The following is an 18,142-nucleotide window of genomic DNA, read 5'->3' on the forward strand; positions in this document are numbered from 1 at the left end:
GGTCCGGTATTGCAATCCCTAGTTAAGATTGTCTAATTCTTTTTGTGGGAAGTTCTGCCACTCTTCCTCCAGGATAGCTACTTGATCACGAAGTATTGTGAGGGGCATTAGAAGGCTTGTCAAACATCCTTCCAGAGACTACTCACTTGAGATAAAGTCAACTGCTCACTACTGACTCGACTCGATTCCACTTTTTATAGCTCCGGTAACAAGCATCGAATGTTTCAGAGCAAACTTCGGAACTCGAATCCTAATGTGGCAATTAAGTTTTTCTAATATATTTAGTTTTCGGTTTTTGTCGCCAAATTTTTTTCCAAAATCATCTTTGGTCCCCGAGGTTATTGATCCGGCGTCCATTCAGCAACTATTTCTGTATCTCTAAAACTATCTTCCTAATTAGGAGATTTACTGCGCAGGGAAGCAATATTACAAATTCGTTATCAAAGCTTATAAGACTAGTTATTCAGGGCTGTCTGTGACAAGCCTGAAAAGATAAATAATTTATTTTGGCTTTTCTTTGATTGTTTCTTTTCTTCGTTAAACTTAAGGGAAGAGTCCCAGATTTTCAGGGGATATAACTGAAGAGACTGTTAGTAAATTTAAAGTCCAATGACTTTGGATTAAGCCTTGTGTTGCCTGAATTATTTGTGCCAAAATTATTGTGAGATCAAACCTTATGCCTTTTTGTTGTAGATAAATGAAGAAATTCGTGATCAGTTATATTAAAATATCAGTTATATAAAAAAATAATTCACATTAAAGGGAATAGAAGCTATCGTACTGAAACCTTTCAGGATATTATTTAGAGTGATAGATTTGGTAAAACGAATTCTGGCCAGTATGACTACATCACATTTGTTAACAGGTTGACTATCATTAACTGGTCTTAACATCCAGATTTTCATTTCTTGGTTACAATAAGTTTTGAATGATTCAAATACACTCTTGTGAAACAGCTGCATTCGATTACTGATGTGAGGATGAAAAGACATGATAATCACGTAATAATTTTGGTCGTCTTAATAAATTTCACGTGAGTTTTGTAAATATCACGGAGAAACAGAACAAATTTTGGTCGTCTTAATAAGTATCAATTGTCACGTGAGTTTTGTAAATATCAAGGAGAAACAGATAAAATTTTTTAAGACTTGGTCGGGAATAATCTATAACATGCTCTTAAAAAAGTAGTATAATTTGTTCATCCAGAAGGGTTGCTTGCACGAATTGCAACGGGTGGAGCTCCGTTTAGCATGGATAGTTTGTAGTTCATCCTCGATATACAAACAAAGGGTAACGTTATTCCTTGAAGCAATAACTACAGTTGTGATCCTTTTTTTTGAAATTATCACTTAAAAAGAAACTTTATTTTTTATATGTCTATCTAAAAACTATTTTAAAATAATTATTTTCATATAAAATTCAACTGCCAAACCACTATGCTGTTAATAAAGAATGAAGATTTACTAGTACAGCATACAATTTGATAATTTGAGTTTCCATATTTACAACAAACGCTACTGCACAGGAAAGTTAATAGAAACTACATAATATATTCCTATCAACTAAGAGCGTTGAAGTTGCTGTAAATATCAAAAGGTATTTACACATATGAATTCATAATTTGTGAAGTTTTTTGGAAAGGTCAATTACATTTAATTTTATTTTTCTAAACAATTTAAAGATTAAACTACCTAGAAAAGACAGTATACCAAATTAGAGATTGGAGTTTATTTAAAATTCAGATTTTTTTTTTTTTTTAAATTTGTCATTTCCTCTAGAGTAAACTTTTCATCCACATACAAATGAAAATAAATACAATTGTATTTACTTCTGGCTCTCAAAACATTATTGTATACCATCAATGGTTTTTCAGATTGGAATGAAAATTCTTTGCAATATATCATATGAACAAAGCTCATGTAGAGATGGCACACAAAAGTACTTATTATTTCTCAAAATGAGAGAATCGTTTTGGATCAAGTTCCTTAATTTCCTCTAAATCAGAAGTATTTTATCTCTGACCTGGTCAATGGAGCAACACATCATGATAACCATAGAACAACTTTGTGTAATTTTACATTTAAGCTTCTTTAATTCATTTTTGGTGAGGAATAGAAAAACTATAAATCGCACAAAATAAGTTTATTAGTCAGTTTAAAGAAATCATATAATAATATCATTCATTAATAATATCAAAAAATGTTACGAGGAAAAAAAGAAAAAAAACGTTTGGAATACTTTTTTTTAGTGGTGAAATATGAGAAATACTTTTATTCAACACAATTAATATGTCTTTCTAACAGTCGCAAATTAAACTAAGCCTTTCATGGATGATTTTTTTATAATATAAATAATATATATATAATTATATATATGTATATATTTATAATAAATATGAAAACTTCAAAATTTTGTCACCTGTTGTCGGCACAAACTGAAGTAATCACATTTACAACTCTCTCTGTCAACGATTATGGTAATCTCCACATACTATATAGAATTTCAGAAAGGATGCAGTGCTGTAACAATTATTTAATCAATAGTAATGATTTTCACAAACTGCGAGATAATTGATAATTTGTGTGTACCATCTCAATTTGACCTTTAGTCATATGGTTTATCTCAAGAGATTATAATCACAATCTGAAAAAACATTGTAATTTGAATAAGTAAATGTAATAAATATAATATGAATCCGTAGGTAATTTCCCCCTTTCTCGTTCCTCACCGGATTCGAGGAATGATGAATTAAAATATTTCTGAATTTTAATAATACTTCAATTTATAATTTTATAAATAACATTTTGCAGTGTCTTATTTAGAAATGGTTAAATCTTTAGATTAATAATAAAAGTTCAAGTTAGGATTAGTTAACTGAATAAATACTTCACTCTACTGGACAAAAATGACAACGCAAGAATTTATAAAGATATGTACATTCGTAATACTTATTATTGCTACTTCAGCAATCCGCTTGGCTTATGAATGAGTCGTTTCAATAAAAAAAGATAGGTTCATCATTATTAACCAACAAACATGCAAGGAAACAATATTTGAGAGCCTACTAGCTTTCTGAAAAATCTGAGTTATGAAAATGATGTGATAGATTTTTTTTTTTCAAATTATAAAATTGAGTAAAGATATTCCTCATTCCCTGAATAGTAGAAAGATGGATGAATTTTAAAATTAACGATTATGTTAAGAACTATTGAATCCTAAATATAACTTCTTATATATAAAAACTCGAGGTTTAATCAAAAATAATATTTTATTGTTTTACAGGATTTGAAGATATTTTCTGATTTATATTTGTTTTCATAATAAGTTCTGGTCAAATGTGCAACCCTATTTGTGCTATTGACCTTCGTATATAGTTTTTAAAAATTATTACAAATATCAAAATTGAAAATTTTGGTGTAATAAAAATTTGGTGTAATTTTGTATTTATTACAAAATATGTAATAAATACAAAACTAAGCATAGTTAAGGTTAACATTCACAATAGGACTGTTAAACTTTTGAATGAAAGAAATAAAAAATGAATACCGCAATTAGTTCAAAGACCAACATTCATCCCTACTATAAAAAAAACGCTCATATTATTTTTTTTTCTCTCTTCTCTCAGTCCAAATAAGCCAAGTAGCTTTTTAAAACGTAATTGCATTGTTGGTTGGTTTTAAGAGTTTCTGTTTATTATATTTTAATAAAGTTTTACGGTTCTCAAGATTGATAGAAATATAAATAAATAAAAAACAATTTACATATTTTCTTCGTTTAAAGATTTTTTTTCTTGTATTATTATTGTGAATTATCTTTTTGGAAGCTATAGAAAGTAGATTTCTGACGAATAAAAAAGCTGCTACAGATAAATAAAAAAAAATTATGTTTACTGCAATGTCTTTTCATTCTTTTCTTCCTTTCACACAAACAGTACTAAATAGAAAATAATATAGCGATACAATATATAGATTAGATAACGACCGTTTTTCAAGGTGTAGGAAATTGTGAGAAGTGTCACAACTAGTGTTTTTCGAGATAGGAAACAATATTCCAAATTTTTTTCTGAGTAGCTGTTATTTTTAGCAATTAAGTGCTTTTCTACCTACCAGTAACTATTTTCATGAGACGGCTTAGTTTTAGTTTAGTTTAGTTATATTAACGTCCCGTTGTAAAACAACACTAGGGCTATTTTCGGACGGACCTCGGAATTTTGAACCGCGGTCAGATGACGAGAACGACACCTGAGCTGGCACCCCCCTCTCCACGCCACACCAGGGGGAGGACGCTTGGCATGACGGACTTAACGTGCAACAGACCCCCTTACACGACGGTTCTTCGGTGAAATCGGGTCTCGAACCTGAAACCTTACGGCTCACAAACCGAGACCTTACCACCAGGCCACCACGCCCCTTCACGAGATGGTACTTGAAATTATTATTCAACTTTCTATCTGTATACAAATATTTTGTAGTTATTATTATCATTTATTTTCAAAAATCTTGGATTTGGCAATGTAAACGTATTGATGAGTGCAAAAAATATATGTTTAAAATCCTTGTTTGTTATTGAGTTTAATTACGGTAGAGTCTGATTTGGCAATGCTGCATCAAACGCTTTCATATATTAATTCAGTATTTCATTTAACATTTTGCCAAATATTTTCAGGATTAATATTTATTCTATTAAGAATTTTTTTAATAATATTTATTGTAAATTAGTACAAATATAGTTCAATAGAATTTCATTAAAATTAATCAAGACAAGTTAACAATAATATTCTATTACTAGCGTGTTAATTACTTTAATTATACCTTATTAAATTTGATATTTGATAGTATACTGATTAGGAATAATATTAAATATTAAATTTTCCTTAATTAAATTTTCCGTAAAGACTTTTTGATGATGTATTTCAACAGAGAATTCTTCTGAATTCTAGTCAAAGCAATTGATAAAATTTCTTTTTTTTTCTCTCAATTTGTTTGCTTCTTCAGAACATCAACTAAGCAAATTAACTTCAGTGATTCTCTGAATTGGATTATTGTCCATGCATTTAGACAAACATCACAAAGAAACCGTCTTCAAATGGATTAAGAGCTTTAAATAAAATTTCAGTGCTAATTCTAAAATTGTAAAGCAGATTGTATGCGTTTTTGGTTAAAAAACACTATTTAAATTGACTCGTATGTAAATTATTAAAAAAATCTAATGCAATTAAAATGAGGTTATTTTTTAATAAATATTACCATATAATTGTTTGCAATTTATGGCAGGTTAAGGTCTAGCTACAATTTTTCTTTGACAAAAGTATATTTCAAATGTAATCTTGTTGCTAATTGTATACAGAAATACATTTGCATTTTGCATCGTATATATTAATTATTTTCGATTAATTTTTAGCCCAGTTAATCGTTCGGTTCGAAAAGGTTTGATAAAAGTTTCTATAACTCCAAACAAGAAAAATGTGCATTCATAATAATCCATTTTTTCCTTGATAATAATTTATCCATCAAAATCCATAAATCCAATGTAATGTCCATTTTCTCATTGAATTTTCTATTCATCATAGATGTCATATTCAAAAATTAATAGAAAATCCCAAGAAAAAGCGAGGTATAAAATGAATAGGAAACATATTATTTGCAACGAATAATATTTTCTTTGTAAATATATTTTCTTAAATTTTACTTATTGTTCGAAACAATAAGAATAAATTCTAATTTTTCCTTTTCTTAGTTCTACTATATTAAAAATTATCAAAAGAAGAAACACAACTGCAATTAATTTTGAACTTTACTCTTGTTATTTAAAATTTACATTTTATTTCTGTTAACAATGGAAAGCAAGTAGTTTCTCATTTTTCAATTTTTAGTATAATTCATATGTTTTTATCTCTTGAAAGAAAGGCTTTTAATTTATATGTTTTACCTTTTAGTTTAGAATATATATATAAATACCCGAAAAATTAAGTTTACAAAAACAAAATCTTGAATTTTATTTGGGCACGGATTAAGCATTCAGTTGGATGTGCATAAATTATTATTTGAAATTTTTTCTTGAATATCTTTATTTTAAAATGAAATCGCTTCAAACATCAAAATCAAAGAATATCTTTAAATCGGAAATAAAGATAATCTCATTTTTAGTATGTTTTTATTCAAACATCAGGTCTTAAGACAAAAAAAGTACAGTATGGTTTGAAAATTGTTAAATTCAGTTTTAAAATAAAAATAAGTATCCCTGCTTTTAAGAAAACTATGGAATTTTATTATTGCAATATTGCAATGGCCAGTAATACTATTTCAATCGCAAAAATCTACATGATTTTACAATAAATCTAAATATCTGAACAACTGCAAAGCCTCTAGAACTTCTTCTTCTGGGGATTCTGTAACTTCCTCTTCGGGAGCTTCCGTTTCTTCAGGGATTTCTTCTGGAGCTTCTGTTTCTTCAACAACTTCTTCTGGTGCTTCTGTCTCTTCGACAATTTCTTCTGGTGCTTCGGTTTCTTCGGGAGCTTCGGTAATTTCTTCTGAAGGCTCCGTTATCTCAGGTACTTCTGTTATGTCGATATCGCCACCTTCAACGGGGAACTGGTAATTTGGCAATCGTTCGGCAATATGACTTCTGATTTTATTTTGCATGAATTTTCGAACGAAGCCTTGGAATAACGAAGTTACACCACTCATAATGTAATTCAAGGCCCAATTCATAGGTCCTAGACCAGAAACCGTTACCTTCATACCTTTCATCTCATCTATTACAAATTTGGTCAGTTTTCCATTGCGCCCAGTTTTGGCATCTACTGTAAATTCCATGTGAACTTCTACGTAAGCCAGAACTCCGTGAACTGTGATTGTGGGTCCAAAGCTCATAAACTTGACCGTACCATCATAGTAGAAATCCAAGACACCAGCACCCAAGTCAGCTTTCACCAGCAAGTTACCACCTTCTTCTTCTACTGAACAATGATCTGGACGATGAAGAGACTTTAACCCTGTGATGTAACCGTTATGTAATTTTGCTTCACCGCTGACGTTAACAAAGGTAATTTTTTTACTGAACCCTATAGAACTGTCTTCAAGAATATAAGGATCATATTCATGGCCATTTTGCTCCAGCATTTCTTCTAGAAGTTTATCGATATATCTGTCTCCACGTTCAACATTGTCATCTTCGTCATACAAGCCAACTAAAAGATAAGAAAACACCAAATTAACGCAGTTCGATGTCTGTTTTACAAATTTAATCAGTTGTTTACTAGTAAATCGTTTTTATATAATATGGTCTCTTTCATTTCATTAGAAATTTTATTGCAATGGGTGATCATTGTAAATTAAAATAATTCACAAATATTGCAGTGTATGAATTTGTTTAATATCAAACTCCTATAACTTCCTATAACTAATAACTATATGCGTAATTAAATGTGTGTATTATGTGTGTTACTCCTATAACTTTATGTGTATTATGTGTAGTAAAAGAACCGCATATATATATATTGCAGTTACAAACATGAAATGGGTCATTTTGTTAAGAGCTATGACCAAGTGGAAATAATATGAATTAACTTTTGATCCATCATTACTTTAGTGCTATTTGTGATACTGTAGATATCATCACGATTTCATAAAGAATATTACCATGTTTTTTGGAAAAATTACCTCCCTTCTCAATATTATTTTTACATTTAAATTTTATTTTTAGGTTTGTGATATTTCGATTCATGGATTCGTAATTTCAAGAAAATTTCCAGTAGATGGTAAAAAAGGAAATCTATAATGGTATACATATTATATCGGGCAATAAATAAGGAATTACTTAGGGTAACAAATATGGAATAAGTTTCCACATTTATCATCCTCAAACAATCTCCTTAACCCTTTATCAAAGATCTGTACAGACAAACAAGCAAAACTTTCATATTCCGACGAAATAATTCTCAACGTAAACATTCTTAAAGAAATCTCAGGAAATAAATGGATTCAAAGTTTTTTAAATGAAGAATGGGTTAATAAAGAATATAATAGTCGCTCTGATTGAAGTTAAATCTATACAGGTAGTAGCATGCATATTACATACGATTCTAGAATCTTTAATCTACGTTCTATCATATAGATCTAATATTTTTATCATATGTTTTTTGAATTATGCATATTGTATTTTAAAGCACTATATTTCTAGAAATGGAACATTTATTTTATTTTCTCCCTTTTTTTTTCAATTTCTAATAAAGATTTTAAAGTATTCCACATTTGTCACCCATTAAAATATTGAAGAATTTTATACAAAAAATGTACTTTTATATTTTGGTGATTTTTTCCAAGTTGCAAAGAAGACATTTTGAGCACAGCTAATTAATTTATTGAAAAATTCAGAATAGAAATTTTCAATGAACATTTTTCATTAATATTTCTAGTTTTCATTAATATTTCTATATAAATGTTATTCCCTTTTTGCATTCCTTCCTTTATCACGTATTAACCTTTCACTGCGCCACGAGTCATATTTGCGTCATTGCTTATTTTGCGTTTTTAAAAATTAATTTTGAATAATTTAATAAAAGATTAAAACAAATATTTATTTTCTATACTTTTTTATTCGAAGAAAAAGGTCTGACTTGATGAAATTTCAGTTAAATAAATTAGTTCATTAATTTTCATTACAAAATTGAACGTAACGTCAGGTTTACGTTACTTAACGTTTAAAATTATTTTTCTAATATTCTTTGCTCTCATTTTTGCAGATTAAAAGTGCTATTGTTAAAATATTAAATTTCATGAAATGTCGAGCTAACAATGATTGAAGTTATTAAAAAATTTCAGTGATCATCATTTGAAAGTGAAACTTCATAAAACTATTTTGAAAAATAAATTAAAGTAATTATTTGTTTTACTTCATTTACAGAAAATGCGGACTGTTTAAAAAAATCCTTGACCCATTTTAAAATTAAATGAAATAAATTAATTATCGTAAAGAAATAAGTTTACATTTAAATTCTTCTAATGAAATAAAAATTTTCTCTGGTAATAAAGCAGTTCAGTTCCTAATTTTGTGTTTAGACAGAGCTGTACCCAGACAAAAAAAACTGGGAAAGACACGGAACTATCATAGACGCTACTGCTTTTAATACATTTTATATACTCATCAGATTTCCGAAATTTTCAAATTAAACAGAAATTTCGCAGGTTATTTAGTTTTTTCCACGACTAATGCAAATAACCGTTTGGATGCAGTTCGTGCTACAAAAAGCACACATATTAAACATGATAGCAGATTATATAATAAAAATGCTTAAAAGTAACTCCTTGTGACAAAATACATTCTCTGTGTCTGTAATGTTTCTTGAGATTTTCGGATACTTGCTTGTTTGAGTTTCTATGGTAATACGATGTTTATGAGCAGAATTCGAAACTTTTTTAAAAATTTTTACTTGCAGAAAAAAAAATTTACACCAATAGCAAAAGTTTAATTCAAATTTTCTCATTTTTCCACTCCCTATAATGAATTTTATATTCAATCGAAAAATATGTCAATGACTTTTGATATATCCTGTATTTGTTATAGAACGTTCTTCAATTTTACAAATGGTTTAAACAGTTGAATATTCTTTTTCTAATAAAGCAGTCATGAAATGATAAAAACTGCACCCATTGCTTCATTCTGTAAACATGGTAGATATGTAGCAAACATGGAATTTAATTAATGAACGTATAATGGCAGTTTCTTATTGAAAGAGTAACCCATAATTCAACATTACTTTACATTTCATTACCTCTTCCGGTATTTCTAACTTGCTAACTATCAAGACTCATGCCTATGACTCACCCCATCTATCTAATCAGATGACTCCTTCTCAACTCTCTCTTAACTGTTAAAGAGAAGGGGTGAGTCGCAGGCAAGGCAGCCAATATGTTAATCAAGAATTTTCAATATTATATTATATACTCTAAAATAATTTTCAAGATTCAGTTTAGGGAAAACAGAAAAAAGAATTTGAATTTTATACTGCATATTCTTAATTGGGGTTTTATTTCTGTGTTAATAGGATAAACTATCTCAGCTTTTTAACATCTTGATGCATTTTTCCGTATCCGAAATGATGATGATGTATTCGAAAGCCTTACTTTCTTTGAAAAAAAAGACTTACCTAAAAAACTTGCTAACTTGTTCATTTAAAATTCTAAACAAGAATTAAGAACAATCGAAATTCCAAAGATACTGTTCATGACAACCGAATTTTCCAAAACTCAGCAAGTAAACTTTTTAATAGCAGCATGTTTTTTATTGTTACCTTACGCTACAAATATTGTCAGGTTAAATTTTATATTCAGGAATCAACTATATAAAAGATGTGAAACAAAGTGAACTGAAGTTTGAAACAAAAATTTGGGTTTATTAAATAATGGAATTATCCTCTGAAAGTACAAGGAGCCTGAGTTAATGATACCTAAAGGGATGTTGAAAAAATCACTCATAACTATTTTTAGATTTCAGTTGTATCAAAAGAAAGTCAATATATGGGTGGGGTAAATTTTAATGTTTCCTTTGCTTCACTGTGAAGCATACAAGTCCGTGGATGTGAAATTGTCATGCTTTCACTTCCTCCGTGGATATAGCAATGATGTGGGGTTTGTTTATTTCCATTCCGATGACAGTACGTACTTCTTACACGAAGATATTGGCCTTGGTACTGGTTAACTATTTAATTCGACTGACGTTTCAGTCGAGATCTTTAGGACTCCAGCCTCTACCGCGACGACATTTCTTCAGATTACCCCGGATGCCTAGGTATAGCGGAGGTAACTCAATCTTGCTCTTGGATATATACTTCCCTTTAATTTAATCAAGCTTTAGCATTTCAAAACATCAGTTTAAAGACATTAGATAAAACCATGAGCTAATAAATAATTACACTAGAAATAGTCTTAAATGGTAGCACGATAAGCAATTTTTCGAGTAAAATTCTCTGCAATAAATCCTCCTATAAATACGAGATATTTGCCTAATAGCACTGCTATACTCTGGAAGAAAATCCTAACTTTCTGAAAGAGGGTTCATGAATTCGTGGTGTTACCTCGATTGTGTATTAAGGCGCTAGAACACTTTAAATCATTTGGTATCAACTGTCTTTCAGTTGGTATGGCGTGAAATTTTTTTCAGAGTTATGCCACATCAGATTTCGCTCTCGTCATTTGGCTATGGATCAAATTTACGTGATCTATCTCAAAAAAGTCCTTGTGAGCTTCAAGTCGAGATATTAATATAACTAAACTGCCTTTAGCACAACAGGAATGTTTCATTTGTCTTCTGTATATTTATTTTATTAATAAATAAAATATATGAATACAAAAATCACTTACCACTTTCATGAATCTGAATGCAGACAATGAAGGCAATTACAAGGAATGACAAGTTTCGGAAGCAACTCCCCATTTTGTTAGCTAGATATGAAAAATATCAAACTTTAATTAAACTATTAATAACTAAGTAAGCAAGATTGATATAAATCAAGAAAATGCAAAAAATTTTCATTAAAGTCCTGTAATTTACCCACATAAATTATTTCTCACTTATTGAGTGAAGAAAATGAGAAGTATGAAGAGCAAATTAACTTCCACAAAGAATTTGTGTTCCTTGATATTTATTTATTTATTATAGCATTGGCAAGATATCTTCTAGAATCAGATGCATGTGAAGCCTCGAATTTTTTATCTCAATCACAAATATTTTTACTGTACAAAAATGTGCTATGGGCTGATACGATGAATTATAAAACAATAAAATAAATAAAGGATTTATTCTTGGCCCAGAATGGATATTATTTTAAAAAGCAGTTGAATGATTCAGTTTGAGAGTGTTGTGTTAAAAAAAAGATTTTAGCTATTTTTACGTTATTGGGATTTATAATAAAAATAAATAACTTCTGTTTCACTCTAAAAAAGCTATATTTTGTTTTTACTTTTCCTCTGTTATTGGGATTTATAATAAAAATAAATAACTTTTGTTTCACTCTAAAAAAGCTATATTTTGTTTTTACTTTTCCTCTATATTAGTTTCTTGTGAGTTTATTTTGTCTGATATGTGAACACAAAAATATTTTTCATCTTTAGACTTATGTCATTTGCCTGGTAACTAACAAAATTGCTTGTTTGGTTTATTATTTTAGGACGTGCTCTTAATACTAAAGATAGTAAAAATAAATTGTATCAATATTAAACCAGTTTATAAGCATGAAAAATGGAATGAGTGGTCAGTTTTTCTCTGAAGCTTTGGATACGAAGATGGTAATGCTAACATAGTAATAATATGAAAAAAAAAGTAAGCAATTAAATCGCTATACAAAGTATTTTTAACATCAATATTTGATTAATATTTTGATTTATAGAGAAAATTTCCTTTACAAAATCGTGCAAAACAAGATTATATTTGAAGTCATAGTTGAGATGTTAACTATTCGAGTTAGAATATACGGAAAATGACTACTTTTTAATAAACGAATATTTTATTTAAATGTGAACATCTGAATAAATAAAAAGAAGGCTTTATTTCTGTTAGTTGTTTGATGAATATGAAATAAAGTTTATAGCTTCAGATGTGTGTTAAAATTTAAGCATGAGAAAGGACGGGAAAAAAATGTGCGCAAAGTTAAAAATGGTTTTGCACGAAATTAAATACATAAGCAGTTAATTTCAACTTTCTATAAATGTATATTAATTCTTGTTTGGAATTACGGAAACGCATATACTTCTGTCATTTATTTAAAAAAATGACTGAGATATTTATTCGTATGCTTTTACTCACAATCGAACAATTTTTTAACAAAAGTTTTTCAAATGTATATAAAATGAGTATAAGAGGAATAATAGAAATAATTAAAAATTGCTTAAGATTAAACTCAATTTCCAATTAAAACCATTTGATACATTCACAAGATATAATAGATCACATTCATACATTCACAAGATGAAGTGACAATGAAATACTGACATTTGGTATCCACCTGTGGGTTACGACACCCACATATTAATAAAAAAATTAATTACTAATTAATTCCTTCAAATCAAGAATATAGTATTTAAACAATTTTATTAACCGCTTATTAAATTATTCAAAATTAATTTCAAAAATTGTAAACTAATAGTGCTACAAATGTACAACTGTACGTAGTGAAAAGCTAAATATAATTAAAACTATTCGTGATTTATCTTGAAAGTACTCGTGAATGGCATATATGGACCATTAAGTGCATCTGCAAACAATTAGAATACTGCTGTAACGCTTTTTTGACGTATTCGAAAAAATTTTAATACAGTAAACAGTTATTTTCATATTCCTTAACAATTACCTTGTAATATAAAGAAATCAAAAATAAAAATACTTCCTCTATTCGATTTTCATTTAAAAAAATAAATCTACTTACTTCCTTAAACGTGGTGCTGAAATAGCTAAGACAGAACTACAGTTAGTCTTTCATCACAACAATTATTTTTTTTATCTAATAATACCTCAAATCCGTGAGAAAATGCACAGCTACGCGAGATTTATCAAATCCGATATAAGTACAGATATGAAAATGCTCCCTTAAAAAGAAATCACATCTGTCTACGGTAATTTTTTTCACCGTTCACCTTTCATTCCTTTAAAGGTTTCTAAATTGTGCTGTAAACAGCAATTTTTAGAATTTTAAAATCAAATTATTTATTGACAGAAAATTTCTTTCAATTGTAGCTAAATAATTACGTTTTGAAGTTTCATAGCAGTGATATACGATTGATAACCTATGAATTTGATTAAGCAGACCGAAATTTTGGGATTTCATCTCTGATTTTAAAAATGGGCTGTATTTTTCTTGATTCTGAATATTCGGACGAAATAGCCCAGTTTCACTCTTTGCTCCTGCTTAAAAAAGCTGTCCCGAATTATGTCTGACTTTTATTTTTTATTTTTAGTTATTCAGGGTTATTATAATTAAAATTTGCTTATTCGGAGGCTCTAATGTCAGTTCTATGGCTCCCAGTGAAATATAATTTCACAAATAATTATTACAAGTGATAGGCTCAGTGAAAAAAAAAAAAAATTACAATTTTCGTCAATAGGTGGCGTCCCGCCATTTCTTACTTAATTCTAGAAAAATGTATTACATTGTTGTTAAAATTAAATTCGCAAATTCAGAAAGATTTAGTTCCGAATACATAGCTCCAGACAATAGAGAAAAAAATGAGAAAATGTCATAGGATGCAATTTTCTTCAACAAATAAACATAAAATCATATCCTCTGCAGTGACAAATAAGAAAAAAATTATTACGCATGCTTAATGAATCCTTCATTATTTTCAATCATATATTCCATTCCGAAAACAGCGGTTTCTACTGCACAGTATAAAGTGCCATGTGTGACTGAGTAAATAAAATACGCCCTTGAGATCAGAGGTCGCCTGATATCTGTCTTCACTAATAAAGGAAACTAACGTCTTATTACATGGTCTTATAAGAAATGGCGTTTAAACCGAGCGAGTGAAGTGATATGGTACACCGTATTACATAAAACGGTATTTTGAACTTTAGAATGAAAAAAAAAAGAAACTTGACAGCATGTTCCAATGTCTGCTTTCTTAAAATGCTGTTTCTCGTCTTCTGTTTAGCTCATAATTCCCATGTGCGGGACTCTGAACATCCGTGGCGTTTACAACCTTGCCCAAGGTCCACAATTTTATATGGAATGAGGACATCGGACACCTACCTTTATGAGATAGTTTGCGAGAAAGTTCGGGGAGACCATTACCTCTAGTTTAATTTTCAGAAACAAAGAAAATATTTTTTAAACCTTAATATGCTCATCTTTCTCCTCTCGAGCTTTCTTTAAAGCTCTTATGTTGCGAGCTAATGATTCTAAACCGGGATATAATTTTCTTATATCGGATTTAATCCCGATACTTTCCGATGAATTTGGTTGAATTTTGGCTCTTCCCATGAACTTTGAAACTTTAAATAATTTGTATCAAATTTCTAGAAATATCTTTCGTTTTAAAAAACATATTCATGTATTTTTTTAGTTTAGCATTTCATTTTTTCACTTATAAAATGTATTTTTTTCTTCTTTTGGTGTTACCTGGCTTTTTAATTTCAGTTCATATCTTTACCCTAAATCTTAATTTAAAAGTCACTTAAGAGAGGCCCACAAGTAGAGAATCGCAACTGTAACTCCTTTACAGATAATGATTCATTTAGCATTTTTTATAGAACAGTTAAAGGGTTAAAAACTGAATATTAGCGATTAATTTTTTTCTTCATTTTTGTTGAATTTCATTGTCCCTTTAATGCTTTTAGAATAGAAAATTTGCAAGTATATTCCATTCTTTTGTAGGTACAGTACATATAATAGCATTCAAAGCTATCCAAAACTAAGCTAATTCAACTGTAACATAAGACAGATTATCCAAAGAATAACAATACCATTTTCATGTATTACAAACTGACGTACAAGGCAGGCGAAAAGTCATATTTTGTATGAAAAGTCGCTATAAGAAATCGCTCTGTGCGGCAAATTTATTTGCAAAAGTCATCTGCGTAGGTTTCTCATTCTGCAAGATTCTTACAACGCATATGCATTCAAACTGATGTTTTAGCAGTTGATGCACTTAGAACTGAAAATTTCCAACAATATTCCGCCATTTATAGGTACAGTACATATGTAATGACGCTAATACCAAGCCATTTGAAATTAAACGAGCTTTATCGTAAAACAGGCAGATAATTTAAAGGGTTTCAACAATAGTATTTTTACACGCTGTATTCTCTCGTACAAAACAGTTAAAAATCACGCTTTGCAGGAAATGTCCTTATATGAAATCGCACAAATTTATTGTGCATCATTTGCATAGATAAATTTCAAATTTTGCAAGATTCCTATAATGCGTATTTATCCAATATGTGACTTTTCCATTGCTTTGTGTACGCGAATCCACTGTAACTATATTTCTAAAAAAAGATTTTTGAATGTTTTTCTTGTGAACAAAAATTAGAAGAGCAAATAAAATAAATTGATTTTCTTTTAACTCGGTTTTGTAAAATCTCATTAATATAATTGATGAAAAAAAACAATGAAAAAAATGGCGGTACAATAATTGTTTATATGAATAAAAAGAGATTCAAGTTTAATTTTTCAGAGATTTAAAATAAGTAATTTATCACTAAAATAGTTAAGATATGGGCAATTTTTCCGTACATTAAATTTTGTATAGTTTGAATATGATTTTTGGTCATTCCTCATGTATTTGTTGATAAATAAAAGAATGTATGAATGACTAGATTTCTTTAGCTATTTTTTTTTTCATTTAGCAATAAAATACGCCTACTTCAGTTATAAACATTTTAGTCCCTGTGAAGTAAATTTGCTGTAATTAAAAATCATACAAAGTATATAATCCTTTCGTTTTTCATTAAACTTTATAATTACTCTCATAAAACTTTTTTTCAGTAATAAATTTTTTTTTTACATTCGTGCATTAATTCTATTGTAATAAACAGGAATTGTACTTAAAAACATGAATATATTACCACAGCTAATATCTTCGATCTGTGATATATACACTTAAATAGTTTATCATATTTTTAACGTAGTCTATTTGCGAATCAAAAATGTTGAATTCTCGGTATCGCATATTTTTCATTTCTTTTGAGAGAGATTATCATACTTCTGAACATCCGTTGAATGACATCAAAGCTTAGAGGTGGAAAGATCGCGAATTCGATACTCAATTCTAACCGAAAATCCATTGCGTTTTTAGGCTGATGCATGCAAAGTTTGTCGCGAAAAGATTTCCTTCCTTTAGTGTGATGCGGGTATTTGGAGAATTGGATGCTGGCTTATGTGTCGTATTCGTCTACTATTGAAATCAATATAGGGTTCGTCATAATTCTGACCAAAATTATCTTCATGTATAAAGTTTTTCATCATTCCAAAAGCTGTTTGTTGCATTTTAATTTCGCCTGAAGCCTCCCTTACAATATTAAACTTTAATTATCTTTTATCATCCAGAAGTTAATTGAATACCTGTAATTATTATTTGGTCATATTCACTAGTTAAATTCTTTAAAAGACATCGCATTAACTTTGATTATCAACCAAAATTAGTGTTGCAATCTCATTAAAAGTCTGTTTATATTGTTTGAATAAAAATTGCATTGTATTTGTTATAATCCTAAAGTACACATGCCACTTAATGTGCCGTAACGGCACCATTATAATGCTAAAAGTTAAAACCCCCCGCTTCGTTCACGGTCTTTAGTTAATATTAATGTCCCGTTTTGAAGCAGCATTAGAGCCATTAGTGGATAGACCTAATAATTTTGAACCGCAGTCACATGGCGAGGATGTCACCTTAACTCCACACGATATCAGCTTGATGGTGCTTAATGACCATTCTTATTCACTGCTTTTTAAACCCCCACAATTATTTACTTTAATAAGTTTTCATCTTTTTTGTGTGTATTTTTTAGTAAAGTTTAGTAATATTTACGTGCTGGTTCGAAGCAAGAACGACGGCGGTTCTGAGGCACATCTCTTGATTTCATGATGACGATGACAACATCTGAATATGTGCCCCTTCTTGCGTTCCAGACCAACTAGAAGAAATTTGGCCTCTATTGATTTCACATACATTAAACCTTCTTACATTGCGGTTATTTGATAGAAATCAGTTTTCGGACCTGGAGCTGTCTGTTCCCGAAGCTGGGACAATCATCAAACCACATCTGGCCCATTCTGTTCTATTTAATTCGTTTGCGTATGCATTATTTGAGATACATTTAATTTTCTTTTTGTATTGGATTATGATGCTGTCGAATGCTGGAATGTTTAAACGCAATATGGTAGTTTTATTGGATTAAAAATGAGAAGTTCGATGTCCATATGAAGCAATTGCAAGTTGGTTCATGTGGCGAAATTAATATTGCTCGTAATTGACGAGTAAAAAACTTCATTCCCCGAGTGTAAAATCTCCCTATTGCATGTAATTAATTGAACAAACAATTCTATTCTTGTTTATGTTCATTACTATCCCATCCGAAATTATATAAAATAATTTATAAAAATTCTCATGTTTCATAAATGATCAAATAAGATCTATTGGCAATCAAG

The 18,142-nt window shown here is 29.4% G+C and overlaps 1 protein-coding gene across 1 annotated transcript; it reads right to left on the minus strand.

Annotated features, from left to right (window-relative positions):
* Nucleotides 1-6,134: 6,134 nt before the first annotated feature.
* On the minus strand, nt 6,135-13,520 carry LOC129960486 (uncharacterized). Its single transcript, XM_056073955.1, has 3 exons — nt 13,424-13,520; nt 11,364-11,444; nt 6,135-7,192 (listed from the first exon to the last, which is right to left on the minus strand). Exons 2-3 carry the CDS (start codon nt 11,434-11,436, stop codon nt 6,327-6,329), a joined length of 939 nt encoding a protein of 312 aa, XP_055929930.1. The 5' UTR covers nt 11,437-11,444; nt 13,424-13,520; the 3' UTR covers nt 6,135-6,326.
* Nucleotides 13,521-18,142: the final 4,622 nt, after the last annotated feature.

The sequence above is a fragment of the Argiope bruennichi genome, chromosome X2 (genome assembly GCF_947563725.1).
Source record: "Argiope bruennichi chromosome X2, qqArgBrue1.1, whole genome shotgun sequence".
Classification (NCBI taxonomy): Eukaryota; Metazoa; Arthropoda; class Arachnida; order Araneae; family Araneidae; genus Argiope; species Argiope bruennichi.